Source organism: Geotrypetes seraphini, chromosome 11, assembly GCF_902459505.1.
Source record: "Geotrypetes seraphini chromosome 11, aGeoSer1.1, whole genome shotgun sequence".
Classification (NCBI taxonomy): domain Eukaryota; kingdom Metazoa; phylum Chordata; class Amphibia; order Gymnophiona; family Dermophiidae; genus Geotrypetes; species Geotrypetes seraphini.
This window is the reverse complement of record NC_047094.1, coordinates 55,371,437-55,384,821: the sequence shown is the minus strand read 5'-3', so window position 1 is coordinate 55,384,821 and position 13,385 is coordinate 55,371,437. Positions and strand designations below refer to the sequence as shown.

Sequence of the window (13,385 nt, the reverse complement as noted above, 5' to 3'; positions counted from 1 at the left end):
TTCTTTTTTTTTTATAATTCTTTATTCATTTTTGACTCTTGCAACAAGTGTACAATATTCAATCAGATAATTTGTACAAATCACTTGACATTCTTAACAATTATTATCCATTACATATAAAAACAAAGACTCCCCTCCCCCCACCCAACCCAATTATCAATAATAAATTCATTAAATCACATAACATACCTCCCCATCCCCACACTAATTATATTCCTATGTAATAACAAGGTGTCCGAAGTATCTAATCATTAGAATATGCAATCAATGGCCCCCAAATCTTTTTGAATCTATTATAACTTCCTTGCTGAAGAGCAAGCACTCTCTCCATTTTATAAATATGACAAACTGAATTCCACCAAAAGGTATAATTAAGTTTAGTATAATCTACCAAATTCTACCTGCAGTGGTTGGTGCTTTAAAAAACATTGACCGCTACTAACTGAATATTGACTGACAAATTTATAGGCAAGCATTTCTTTTTAGAATGTGAGAAAATCAGTATATAGGGGATAACATCAATTAACATTACATATTAATCAGTTTTCAAATGTATTTAGTAAATGATAGAGCTTAGAAAGCTTATTTGTAATTTCCTTTTGCAGTTAGAAGATTTCTTTTTTAAAGAAAACTGATGCTTTGTATTCAGGACAATTCATAATAACAATATCCCATAGTACAGAAACTTTGGGCCTCATTTATCAAGCTAAATAACACAAGCCAGCATGGTAAATGCACCAAAGTTCATAGGGATTATATGAGCTTCAGTACATTTGCCGCGCAGCACTCGCTACCATAGCTTGATAAGAGGCCCTTTGGTAGTTGTGCTGTATAAAATTCTCCTTACTCTGGATAAAGAAAGGGAGACCTGTATTTTTATTTTGGAACTCATCACAGAGGAGCCAGATCTTCACAATGATTGGGGGTGCTGAGCCCATCACAAATTGCCTGTATTTGGATAAACTAAAGACATTTGCTCAATATTGAGTTTGTTTATGTACCCAGAGTTGGCTCCTATGTCTCATCATCCTTTGATATGATCAATTACCATCCTCCTCCTTTCTGAGAATTGGAGACAGCGGAGTTGGCCTTAAAATGGATTTATAGGAAGAAAAGTACTGCTTATTGTAATATAGACTACTTTAGATTATTGTAATGTTTTATGTGTGGGCCTGCTGACAAAAGATAAAGAGAAACTTCAAATTATTCAGAAAACAGAAGCTAGATTATTATTGGGAGGAAAAAAACAAGAGTGCCTAAACTACATTGTTTTCCAATTTGAATGATGGTTTGTTTAAACAATTTATGTTGACCTTGTAAAGTATTAAATTATCAAAGGTCATTTTATTTAAAAAAGAGAATAAAATTTTGTGTACCAAAGTGATCCATTAATATTGTTGCAAGGAAATCTTGAAATTCCAGCTTTAAACAGAAAAACAAGAATTGCAGAAATGATGTACAAAGCATAGGAACTTTATTGGAGTCAATAAAATGTTGATGTCTAAAAAATAGTTCTCATCATAAGAAGACAGGACCCGACACGATCTGTGTTTCAAAAAACACTCCTTCCTCAAGGGTCTGGGAATGCTCAATGTCTCACTTATGGAGAACCATGTAATGTAGAACAATAATCAAAGGACACAGGCGATGTAAAACTCCTGTACTGTTGCTGCACAGTTAGCTAACTGTAGTTTCTTAGAATGAGAACCTTCTTTTAGACATCAACATTTTATTGACTCCAATAAAGTTCCTGTGCTTTGTACATCACTTCTGCAGTTCTTGTTTTTGTGTTTGGTGCCCTACTTCTACTGCAGACCAGTTGGATTCTTTTTTGTTTGGATTCCAGCTTTAGAAACATTTAAGAAAGCAGCCTGGAGACTTAATAATAATAATAATAAATAATTTAATTTCTTATATACCGCTATACCATAAGTTCAAAGCGGTTTACAAGAAGATACATGCAATGAGAGTAAGAGATGTTTACAACAAGATACGTGCAATAAGGGTAAGAGATGTAATGGGAAGAGAAAAGAACTTTCAGGGATACAAAATTACAAATGGAACAGACTCAAGTTGGTTTGAATCAAAAGGATGTCTGTCAGAGATAGGGGTGCGGGGGAAAACAATTTGGGTGGAATACAATTACAAATGAGAAGAGCATGAGTTAATCTAAGATCAAGAGAAATTGGTGAAAGGAAAAGATGGCTGAGCGGATAGGATAAGAATAGGGATTAGTATGTGTTAAAGAGACGAGTCTTCAGTGATTTTCTGAAGTCAGCGTATGAAGCGGCCTCGAGTATGGGTTTTACAAGCCATGTGTTCAGTTTGGCTGCCTGGAATGATAACATTCTGTCAAGGAACTTCTTGTAGTGACATGATTTCAGTGATGGGTAATTAAAGAGATTTATTCTGCGAGAGCTCTTATTAGAGCAGTTGAGGATGAATTGAGAGTCGAGGTAAGTTGGTAGCATCCCAAAGACTGCTTTGTAGCTGATGCAGGCAAACTTGAAGAGTATTCTGGATTCCACCGGCAACCAGTGGAGTATCTGGAAGTATGGGGTGATATGATCCCATTTTTTAAATCCAAAGATGAGTCAGACTGCAGTGTTTTGAATTAATCTTAGCTTGTGAAGTGTCTTCTTATAAGCTTCCAGATATATAATGTTGCAGTAATCCAGCGTACTCAAGATGGATGATTGTACAAGTAATCGAAAGGATGATTCATCAAATAATTTTTTGATGGTGCGGAGCTTCCATAGGGCCGATATACTTTTTTTGAACATTAGATCTGTATGCTTTTCCAGGGTTAGGTGTTTGTCAAGGGTAACTCCTAGTATTTTTATAGTTTGGTCAATTTCGTAATCTCGGCCATTCACGTGAATCGTGTTGTCTTTTATCTTTTCATTGGGAGATGCCAGGAAAAATTTAGTTTTTTCTGTGTTCAGTTTTAGTTTGAAGGTCTTCATCCAAAGCTCTATTTGATTTAGGGTATTGGTTAGGAGATTAATAAAGTCTGACGACAGACCTGTTAGTGGTAGCACTACAGTGATATCGTCAGCGTAAATGTAAAAGTTGAGATTTAGGCTTTGTAGCAGGGGTCCCAATGTGATAAGGTAGATGTTGAATAGGGTCAGAGATAGCGGGGAGCCCTGGGGTAGCCCGCAGTTGTTATTCCAGCTGAAGGAGAATTTGTCTTCTTTGAATACCTGATAGGATCTGAGCTCGAGGAATCCCTGGATTTAGTTGGGCCTTTTAATGTTGTAGGAACCCTGAGTACTAGAACATATTACTTTTAGAACTGAGAATGGAAACTAATCTATTTTCTTGTAAGAAGTTAAAAACATTTCTTATTCTCTCTAATTGATGGTTGTTGAGTAAATTGAGTATTTTATTCTAAATTCAGAAAAGAAATTGTCTGTGTGATTTTTTTTTATTTTTTTTTGTAAAAGGTTAATATATTACATTTATTTTAATGAATGACTGTTGAATTGGGAAATAATGGTTCCTGTTTTATAGAATATATTTGTTCCTTGGATAATTTTTGGAGAGATGATGGAGGGTATGCCTGGAATGTGCTTCCAGAGGAGGTGGTAGGACAGAGTACGATTTTGGGTTTCAAAAAGGGATTGGATGATTTCCTGAAGGAAAAGGGGATTGAAGGGTATAGTTAGATGGTTTCTATACAGGATATTAAATAATTAGGAAATAAAATGTTTTAGGTAAAAGATCACTTACAGGTCATGGACCTGGGGGGCCGCCGCGGGTGCAGACTCAGCAGAGGCGACGCTTATGTTCTTATCTTTTCGGATTTCTTGCTGTAATGGTTTTCATCTTTCTAACTCCTTATTCTGCATTTTGTTATGTTTAAAACATTTTGCATGAACATTTTCACTAAAATGATATATAAAACTTGATAGAATGAGCTAAGTTGTCCCTCCCTAGTTATCTGTTGTTTGAGATGTGTGTTTTCCAAGAAGCATCAAATTTATTTGCTTAAGACCTTAGCTGACACTCAGGTTAGAGACTATGGGCTCCTTTTACTAAGCTGCAATAGCATTTTTAGTGTATGCTGCAGATTAGCGCACACTGCCCCCCTGCACTATGCGGAAAAACTAACGCCAGCTCAAAGGAGGCGTTAGCATCTAGCAAAGCTTAGTAAAAGGAGCCCTATATTTTAGTGCTGGTTCAAAAATCTTTTTTTTTTTTTTAATGAAAGGTCTGTTCTTTAAGATCTTTCTTGGAAGTTGAAGACCTATATGTTTTACTTCATATTTTTATTATCAGTCATATTGATATGGGAATGCCTTATAGTAATTTAAATTTTAAAGTTGAAAGGGGACAGATTCAAAACGAATGCTGGGAAGTTTTTCTTTACCCAACGTGTGGTGGACACCTGGAATGCACTTCCAGAGGGCGTAATAGGGCAGAGTACGGTACTGGGATTCAAGAAAGGATTGGACAATTTCCTATTGGAAAAGGGGATAGAGGGGTATAGATAGAGGATTACTGCACAGGTCCTGGACCTGTTGGGCCACCGCGTGAACGGACTGCTGGGACGATGGACCTCAGGTCTGACCCAGCAGAGGCATTGCTTATGTTCTTTATTTATTTTAGTATTTATATACAACTTATAGCCTAAGTGGTTTACATTCATGTACTCAAGCATTTTTCCCTCTCTGTCCTGGTGAGCTCTATCTAATGTACCTGGGGCAATGGGGGATTAAGTGACTTGCCCAGGGTCATAAGGAGCAGCATGGGATTTGAGCCAACAAGCTCAGGGTGCTGAGGCTATAGCTCTAACCACTGTGCCCACTGAACGTTCCCAGATTCAGTAGGTTCAATATATAGCTATTTAAAATTGTGCCACCTTTTTTATTAGCTCATCATGCTATTGAATTTAAGATTCTGCTTCTTGGGGGTTTTTTTAACAGTATATCTAAACATTCCATGTTTATCGTGTTAAACTGTTGGTTCCTAACACATATCTGAGTCTTTCCATTTGACCAATCAGTGACTCTTAGTTGTGTCATCAACTAATCTTTCTCTCTCTGGAGGTCACTAGGCACTCTGCTTTCTACTATGTGGTGCCCATCCTTTGCAATTCACTATTCTTGGTCCTATAACATGAGGCCCAACTAAAGCCATTTTGAAGCCAACTTAGAGTGTGGTTTTTCTCTCAAGTGTTTGATAGTTGACCAACTTTTGGTGACTAGGGCAGAGACCAGACTGATACAGGATTAATTGTATGAGTTTGTGCTTTCATAAGCTTTGTGATTGATTGTCCTCCATGTATTTGTAATTTGATTTAATTTCTTCTATTGTTGTAATGCTATATTTTTTTGATGATTTGTAAACCATTTTGATATTTATTTAAAAAGTGGTATATGGAGCACTTAAACTAATCTAGGTGGTCTCTTGTCCTGAGTTTCTAAGAATTTGAAGTTGCTTCTGTTTCCCAAATTCCTTATAGCTGTGTCTCTTCCTTCAGGTTTTTGAGTGCTCTTGCTGTTCTGGCAGAACGTCCAGAGCTGGTGGAGAGGGTTATGATCACACGAACCATGTGCTCTGAGGGAGCATACCAAGTGCGGTTGTGTAAGGATGGCACATGGACCACTGTCCTAGTGGATGACATGTTACCCTGTGATGAGTGTGGTTATCTCCTCTTCTCTCAGGTCAGTGCACTCACTTTCTTCTCAATGAAAATCATTTGTGTATGTACTGGATTGGGAAAGGGGAATACACCCTTGAATGGTGGGATATGCTAACATTTATAAATACATGAATGTCCAACTCATTGTGTCTTTTGATTTACCTCACTCTTCAAACTCCAGCCACTAACCTTTCCACCACTGGATCACCCTTTGCTGACACACTAACAGAGAAGCCTTTATCAATAATAATAAAACCCTTAGTGTGCCTCCATGCCTCTGCATGCGCAGTGGGCAGGAATGAGGAGGCCTCAGAGTCAGAAAGAGGCTGTTTACCAGGAGAAGAGAATAATAAGGACAGGTCTGAAATGCTAAGACCGGACTGAGAAAGGGAGAGCGAGGGAATACAGTAGAGGGGGCTGGGAAAACACAGCAAGACAGGTACTGGAAGAGAAAAGGAAAGCGAGGCAGAAAATGGCTGAGAACAAGAGAGCAAACCAGTGAGAGTGGGAGAAACCCCGGCCAAAACCAAAAATAAAAATAAGCACTGCTGCAGAGGGGGAAAGGGACGTGAGAAAAAGGGGGCTGGAAGCTGAAAGGGAAAAGATGGGAAAAGAGGGTGGGGGGTGCTTAAAAGGGGTTTGGAGTTGACATGTGAGGGAAGGAGGCTTTAAAGGAGGATTCTTGGGAATGGACCAGGGTCCAAGCCAAACTTCAAAGGCAAAAGGGGTCAAATAGGAGAAGGGAACTAGGGGCTGAAAAAAAGGGGTAGGTGGGAGAAGGGGGCTGGAGCTGGGGTCAGTATTGTAAAAAGGGAACATGTTAGAGAAAGGAGCTGGGAGCTGACAATGGGGATGTATAAGAGAAGGGGGCTGGGGGCAGAAAAGGGGATATGTGTGAGAAAGAGGCTGCAAAAGGGACATGTGAGAAAAGGGGGCTGGGCTGGAAGCTGAAAGGGAAAAGATGGGAAAAGGGTGATGGGGGGGCTAGGGCTGAAAATAGAGGACATGTGAGGGAAAGAGGCTTTATTAAATACTAGTTAATAAAATAGAGATACATTATAGAAGTCACCCTCCTCACCCAAACCCACATTCTCTAGTCACGTGCGTTTAACGATGGCATTAAACCAACGTTAAATGCACATATTTTACTTCCTGATTATCAAAATAGCTCACCATGATCTTTTCCGTGCTTTCTAGCAGCCTTCGATTGTATTATGCAAATGTAGTAAAACAAGCTCATTAATATTAAAACAGTAGAACAACAAGATAATTAATATTGAAATGAGCTCTCCAGGTGATTCTTAAAAAGGAACACCCCTCCGTTTACAAGGATCGGGGCCGATATTTACTGGCAGGGTCTAAGCTGTCATAGCCTTACTTTCCTAATTGGCTCAGGCACTGACAGGAAAATAAAGCAGTTTAGACCCCCCTACCACATATGGCTCTGATTCCCCCCTCCCCCGCACAGAGCCCAAAAACAAGCCTGGTGGTCTAGTGGCCCCTCTCCTGCCATTGCCCCTCCCCTGCCCATTCCCTCCTGCCACAGGGTCGGGGACCCCCCCATGCTGTGGGATCCCCCGACAGCAAGCTCCCCCCTCAGACAACCACCCATCACATCAAGCATCCAAGATGAAACCCTGGTGGTCTAGTGGGTTGTCCCCTCCTCTAACCCCCTCCCACCGTGCCTTTTTTTTTTTTTTTTTTTTTTTAGAAGACCAGCAGGAGGGATGCTCACTCCCTTCTACCAGCAAGCCTGCCTCTTCAAAGTGGTGGGCCTTCCCCTTCCTGGTGTATCCTGAGATGCACTGGGAGAGGCCTAAGGCTCTGATTATCCCAGGCACATAAGACCCCTCCCCCTAGTGGCTTAGGCACCTGAGCCAATCAGGGCCTTAGGCCCTTTCCTGGTGCACAATGGGATGCACAGGGAGGGGAACTGTTGATTATTTAACAATGTCACGATTACTCCACAAAATTGGCCTTTATATGAGGGTGGCAAGAAAAAAGTTATTGCTGAAAGAAAACCTGATGATGTGCAGTGTTTTTCAACCTTTTTACACCGGTGGACTGGCAGAAATAAAATAATTATTTTGTGGACCGGCAAACTACTAGGACTAAAATTTAAAAACCCCATTTCCAACCCATCTCCGCGAGCTCGGTCACCTCAGTAACTATAGAAAACTAGGCAAATATAGTGCAAAATATAGACAACAGATATAAATTCTCAAAACTGACACGTTTTGATCACTAAATTGAAAATAAAATCATTTTTCCTTCCATTGCTGTCTGGTGATTTCATGAGTCTCTGGTTGCGTTTCCTTCTGTCTATGTATCCTTTCTTTCATTTCTTTCTTTCTGCACTTTCTTTCTATTCCCTCCCTCTTTCCTTCCTATGTCCTTAGTGCCCCCAGAGCCTCCTTCCCATATCTTTAGTGCCCCCAGTGCCTCCTTCCTATGTCCCTCTCACTGCCTTCCATACTTTGTCCCACTCCCACCCCCGAAGCCAGCCTGTCTACCTCTCTCCTTCCCTCCCTGACCAAAGCCAGCCTGTCTACCTCTCTCCCTCCCTCCCTGGCCAAAGCCAGCCTGCTTGCCTGCCTACCTCCTTCCCTCCCTGCCGCGCAAAAAAAAAGCCTCTCTCCTTCCTTTCCCCTGCTCTTACCGCCCTGCTGCTGCTGTTAAAGCCGACAGGAAATCTTCTTTCCGACATCAATTCTGACGTCGGAGAGGAAGTTCTGGGCCAGCCAGGCAGCAATTGGCTGGCCCAGAATGTCCTCTCCGACATCAGAATTGATGTTGGAAAGAAGACTTCCTGTTGGCTTTAGCAGCAGCAGCAGGGTGGTAAGAGCAGGGGACCGGGGGAAAGGAAGGAGAGAGGCTTTCTTTTTTTTTGCGCGACAGGTAGGGACAGGAAATGATTGCCTGTCCCGTTAACGGGACAGGAGGTCTGAAAATGGTCACCTTAATCTTGCCGGCCCTGCGCAGACCGGCAGAAATTTCCTGCGGACCGACACTGGTCTGCGGACCGGCGGTTGAAGAACAGTGCTATAGAGTGTTTGCAAAGAAACTTTCAGGAGACAGTACATGCATGAATGAGATTTTGTAGTCTGGTAAAATCGAAATGGCGCTTACATTAAGCAATATGTGCCGCATAAAACAGATTCTGCACATTATCCTACTAATACACTTCTCCCTCCGTATTTGCGGTTTCAGCATTTACGGTTTCGATTATTTGCAGTTTTTAGTTTGCTGGCTCCTCTCCCCCAATTACATCAGTTTGCATAGAGAAATCGCTGATTCCAAGCATTTACAGAGAAAATCGCTGATTCCCAGCAATTTTTTCACCATGTTTTGCCTTTCCTTCAGGAACAGGCCAGGTCTCCCACCATGTTATTCGCGGTTTCACCATATTTATGATGGTTTTTAATAGAAAACAGCGAATAACATATGAAAATGTTATTCACGGTTTTTCTGTATTCACAGGTCTGTTAATCCCTTATCACAGCGAATATGGAGGGAGAAGTGTACCAGCTCTTTAGTAAAGCATGTGAAGTTAGGGCTAATCATTTGTGGAGATGCTTTGCAGTAGTGAAGACAGGGAGGCTTGTGAAGATTGAGAGAAGAATGGGTGGGAAAAGTACATGCAGATCCCGGAGGAAAACCTGTTCCAATTCACCATAGACTGGGCACTGGGGAAAAATTCAGCTTTCTGCAGGACAATGAACCTAAGCACTAACCAAAAACAATAATGGAGTGGTTTTGCAAGAAGAAAATGAGAACTTAGTTTTGGGGAAAGTTTTTGAATTGGATAAAGGAGCTTTTGCCATTTTTTTTTTAATTTCCGGTGTAGTAGGAATGGTTTGCTGAACCTTAGGGTACTCTGTCCATTCTAGCAAGCACACTGCAGAAATATGTCAATCACAGCTTTTGAAACCTCCTTCTCCAGTGAGTCTGCTGCCCCCTTCAGTCTCTCTGCAGACGAGCAGGTGATTGAGGCCAGCAGCGTGCCTGATTTTAAGGCCAAATGGGATCGGCACATGGGATCTATTCACAGGGCAAAGGTAGGGGAGGGACATTAGGGTGGGCAGACTAGATGGGCCGTGGCCCTTATCTGCCGTCTATTTCTATGTTTCTATGAGCATGAAAGGTGTCTTCTGATCTGTTCGGTTTATTTCTTTTTTATTTTGTGATAGTTTTACGATTTTTCATTCTAGTTGCAGTCTTTTTTGTGACATCAGAGACCCCTTTTGATAAGGGTCTACTCTGCCTGCGTGGAGAAGAGCAGGTGTATACTTCAAGGACCTATTTCAGCCAGCCTGCTGAAAATTGAACAGCTCAGGGTCCGTTCCCCTGGTGTTTGCTCACCCCTTTGACTTGGTCAGGGGCTGGAGCACAAGCTGTTTAGGCACTAATAGCATTCTTTCAGGGCATTCACAATGTTGGCTGTATTTCATCTCCTCCCCACCTTTTTTATTTATTTTTTTTTTTTTTGAGAGATCTGTGGTGGAGTTGAGGGTTGGTCTATGGAGGTCCGACTGGCAGCCTAAAGATCCCAGCAAAGTGGCTGAGTGACTGGAAGCAGAGGACCTATCCTAGAACAGCTACACCTGAGAGGAGCTGAATCAGGCAGCAGCAGCACCATTTTCTCAGCACTTGGTCTGTGAGTAAGACTGTGGGAGCCTGTGAGAAAAATCGGAGCAGGGGGGTCTTCAAAAGCTGTTTTTAGCTGTTTTTACAGCTAGGGCTTTGGTCCCCCTCCCCTAAAATCCTGTTTTTTGAGGTTTTTGGTCAGCCTAAGGTGATTTTAAGCTGGTTTTTTTTAGCAAGTTTTAAGTTTATTATGGCGTGATATACTGCTTATTGTACAGCCTAAGTGGTTTACATAAAATCATAGCTAAAAAATATACTTATAAAGAGAAGTTAACACAGACCCTGTAAAATAATAAGGGAAACTTCACAGGAGACAGAAAGAAAACAGCGAGGGTTACATCATTTCATAAAATTAAAAAATGGGTGGGGAAAGGAAAAAACATAAGGGAGTACAGATAGGCTTAAAGTAAGCTGATATAAAAATCTGAATCTATAAGTCAGACATCTTTAAAAAGAGACACACGTGGTGGCCATCTTGGGTTTTCCTGATTTTTTTTTTCTAAGTTCTCAAACTTTTCCAAAATACCTTGTTTTGCCTTCAAAATACCAGGGATGAAGTCCTCTGACTCTAATACCCCTATATCATGCGTTGCTTGCAAAGGATGGACAGCAGAAGAGCGCCCTTATGCCATGTGCCGCGTTGAGGAAGGCGGGAACTTCAAGTTCAACTCCAACACAGCCTCTGGGGCTTGGCACATGGCTTTTTAGCCTGTTAGGGGAATCAAAAATTTCCCCAGAGGCTCCGGAACAGCAGCACAGGGCACCGAACTGGTGCAGAAGCTCCACAGCCAAAGAAGAGGCGTCTCCTCCCTTCTAAAGGGGAAGGAAAGTTGCCTACTAAGGCCTTTACCCCCAGAGTTCATTTATCTGCTGTAGCGGACATATGTGCATGGCCAAAATATGCAATTTGGGCACACTAAAGATCGACCCTCAGCGCATGCTTCAAAGAATCTTTAAAGAACTTCTTCTATGAAAGCAGAATTCCTCCCTGACTTGGATTGTCAGTCGGACAGTGATTCAGATGGTGAAAGTTCAGACTTCATCCCATAAGAACATAAGAATTGTTGCTGTTGGGTCAGACCAGTGGTCCATCGTGCCCAACAGTCCAATCACGCAGCAGCCCTCTGGTCAAAGACCAGCACCCTAACTGAGACTAGCCCTACTTGCTTACGTTCCGGTTCAGCAGGAACTTGTCTAACTTTGTCTTAAATCCCTGGAGGGTGTTTTCCCAGAAGAGCGTTTTACTTTTCTACCACTCTCTGGGTGAAGAAGAACTTCCTTACGTTCGTACGGAATCTATACCCTTTCAATTTTAGAGAGTGCCCCCTCGTTCTCTCTACCTTAGAGAGGGTGAATAACCTGTCCTTATCTACTAAGTCTATTCCCTTCAGTACCTTGGATGTTTCAATCATGTCCCCTCTCAATCTCCTCTGTTCAAGGGGAAAAGGCCCAATTTCTCTAATCTTTCACTGTACGGCAACTCCTCCAGCCCCTTAACCATTTTAGTTGCTCTTCTCTGGACCCTATCGAGTAGTACCGTGTCCTCCTTCATGTACGGCGACCAATGCTGGACGCAGTACTCCAGGTGAGGACACACCATGGACCGTTACAGCGGCATGATAACCTCCGATCTGTGCGTGATCCCCTTTATCATTCCTAGCATTCTGTTTGCCCTTTTTGCCGCCGCCACCACACATTGCGCGGACAGCTTCATCAACTTGTCAATCAGAACTCCCAAGTCTCTTTCCTGGGAGATCTCTCCAAGTACCGCCCCAGACATCCTGTATTTGTGCATGAAATTTTTGTTACCGACATGCATCACTTTACACTTATCCACGTTGAACCTCATTTGCCATGTCGATGCCCATTTCTCAAGCTTGATTATGTCACGTTACAGATCTTCGCAATCTCTCTGTGTCTTCACTACTCTGAATAATTTTGTATTGGCCGCAAATTTAATCACCTGACTCGTCATACCAATGTCCAGATCATTTATAAAGATGTTGAAGAGCACGGGTCCAGGCACCAAGCCCTGCAGCACCCCACTGGTGACGCTCTTCCAGTCCGAGTATTGTCCATTTACCCCCACTCTCTGTTTCCTATGCTCCAGCCAGTTTTTAATCCACGTGAGTATTTCACCCTCAATTCCATGGCTTGCAATTTTCCGAAGTAGTCGTTCATGCGGAACCTTGTCAAACGCCTTCTGAAAATCCAGATATATAATGTCGACCGGGTCGCCCTTGTCTATCTGCCTGTTTACTCCCTCGAAGAAGTGCAGCAAGTTCGTCAAACAAGATATGCCTTTGCTGAAACCGTGCTGGCTGGTCTTCATCAGACTGTGTCCGTCAAGGTGATCAATGATGCGGTTCTTTATCAGGGCCTCTACCATCTTTCCCTGTGTCGAGGTCAGACTCACCGGTCTGTAGTTTCCCAGATCTCCCCTCGAACCTTTTTTGAAGATCGGCGTAACATTCGCCACCTTACATTCTTCCGGAATCTTTCCAGAATTGATTGACAGATTGGCTATTAGTTGAAGCAGTTCAACTATAGTCCCTTTTAGTTACTTGATGACCCTCAGATGGATGCCATCTGGTCCCGGGGATTTATTGCTCTTGAGCCAATTGATCTGCCTGCATACCTCTTCTAGACTGACCGTCAACCCTGTCAGTTTCCCGTCTTCGTTTCCAGCATATAGCCTGATGGGTTCCAGTATGCTGTGTATATCCTCTTTGGTAAATACAGACGCAAAAAAATGTGTTCAGTTTGTCGGCAATTGCTTTGTTCTCCTTTAGCACTCCCTTTATTCTATGGTCATCCAACGGTCCCACTGCTTCCTTCGCGGGTCGTTTCCCCTTAATATATCGAAAGAATGGCTTGAAGTTTTCGCCTCCTTGGCTATTTTTTCTTCGTAGTCTCTTGTGGCCCCTTTTACCACCTTATGGTTTAGATTAGATTAGATTATGGCACCTGCATTGATGCTGTTTGTGCTTATTCCAGTTTTCGTTCGTTCTTGACCTTTTCCATTCCTTAAACAAAGTTTTCTTGTCTCTGATCGCTTCCTTCACTTCTACAGTGAGCCACGCCAGTT

General features: G+C 42.1%; 1 protein-coding gene across 13 annotated transcripts in view; it reads left to right on the top strand.

Annotated features, from left to right (window-relative positions):
* Nucleotides 1-13,385, top strand: part of CAPN15 (calpain 15) — a 274,954-nt gene that overhangs the window by 211,475 nt on the left and 50,094 nt on the right. For all 13 annotated transcript variants that reach the window (XM_033963916.1, XM_033963911.1, XM_033963908.1 and 10 more), the window contains one exon: nucleotides 5,489-5,672. In XM_033963916.1, coding sequence (XP_033819807.1) covers nucleotides 5,489-5,672 — 184 coding nt within the window. The remainder of the gene's footprint in view (nucleotides 1-5,488; nucleotides 5,673-13,385) is intronic.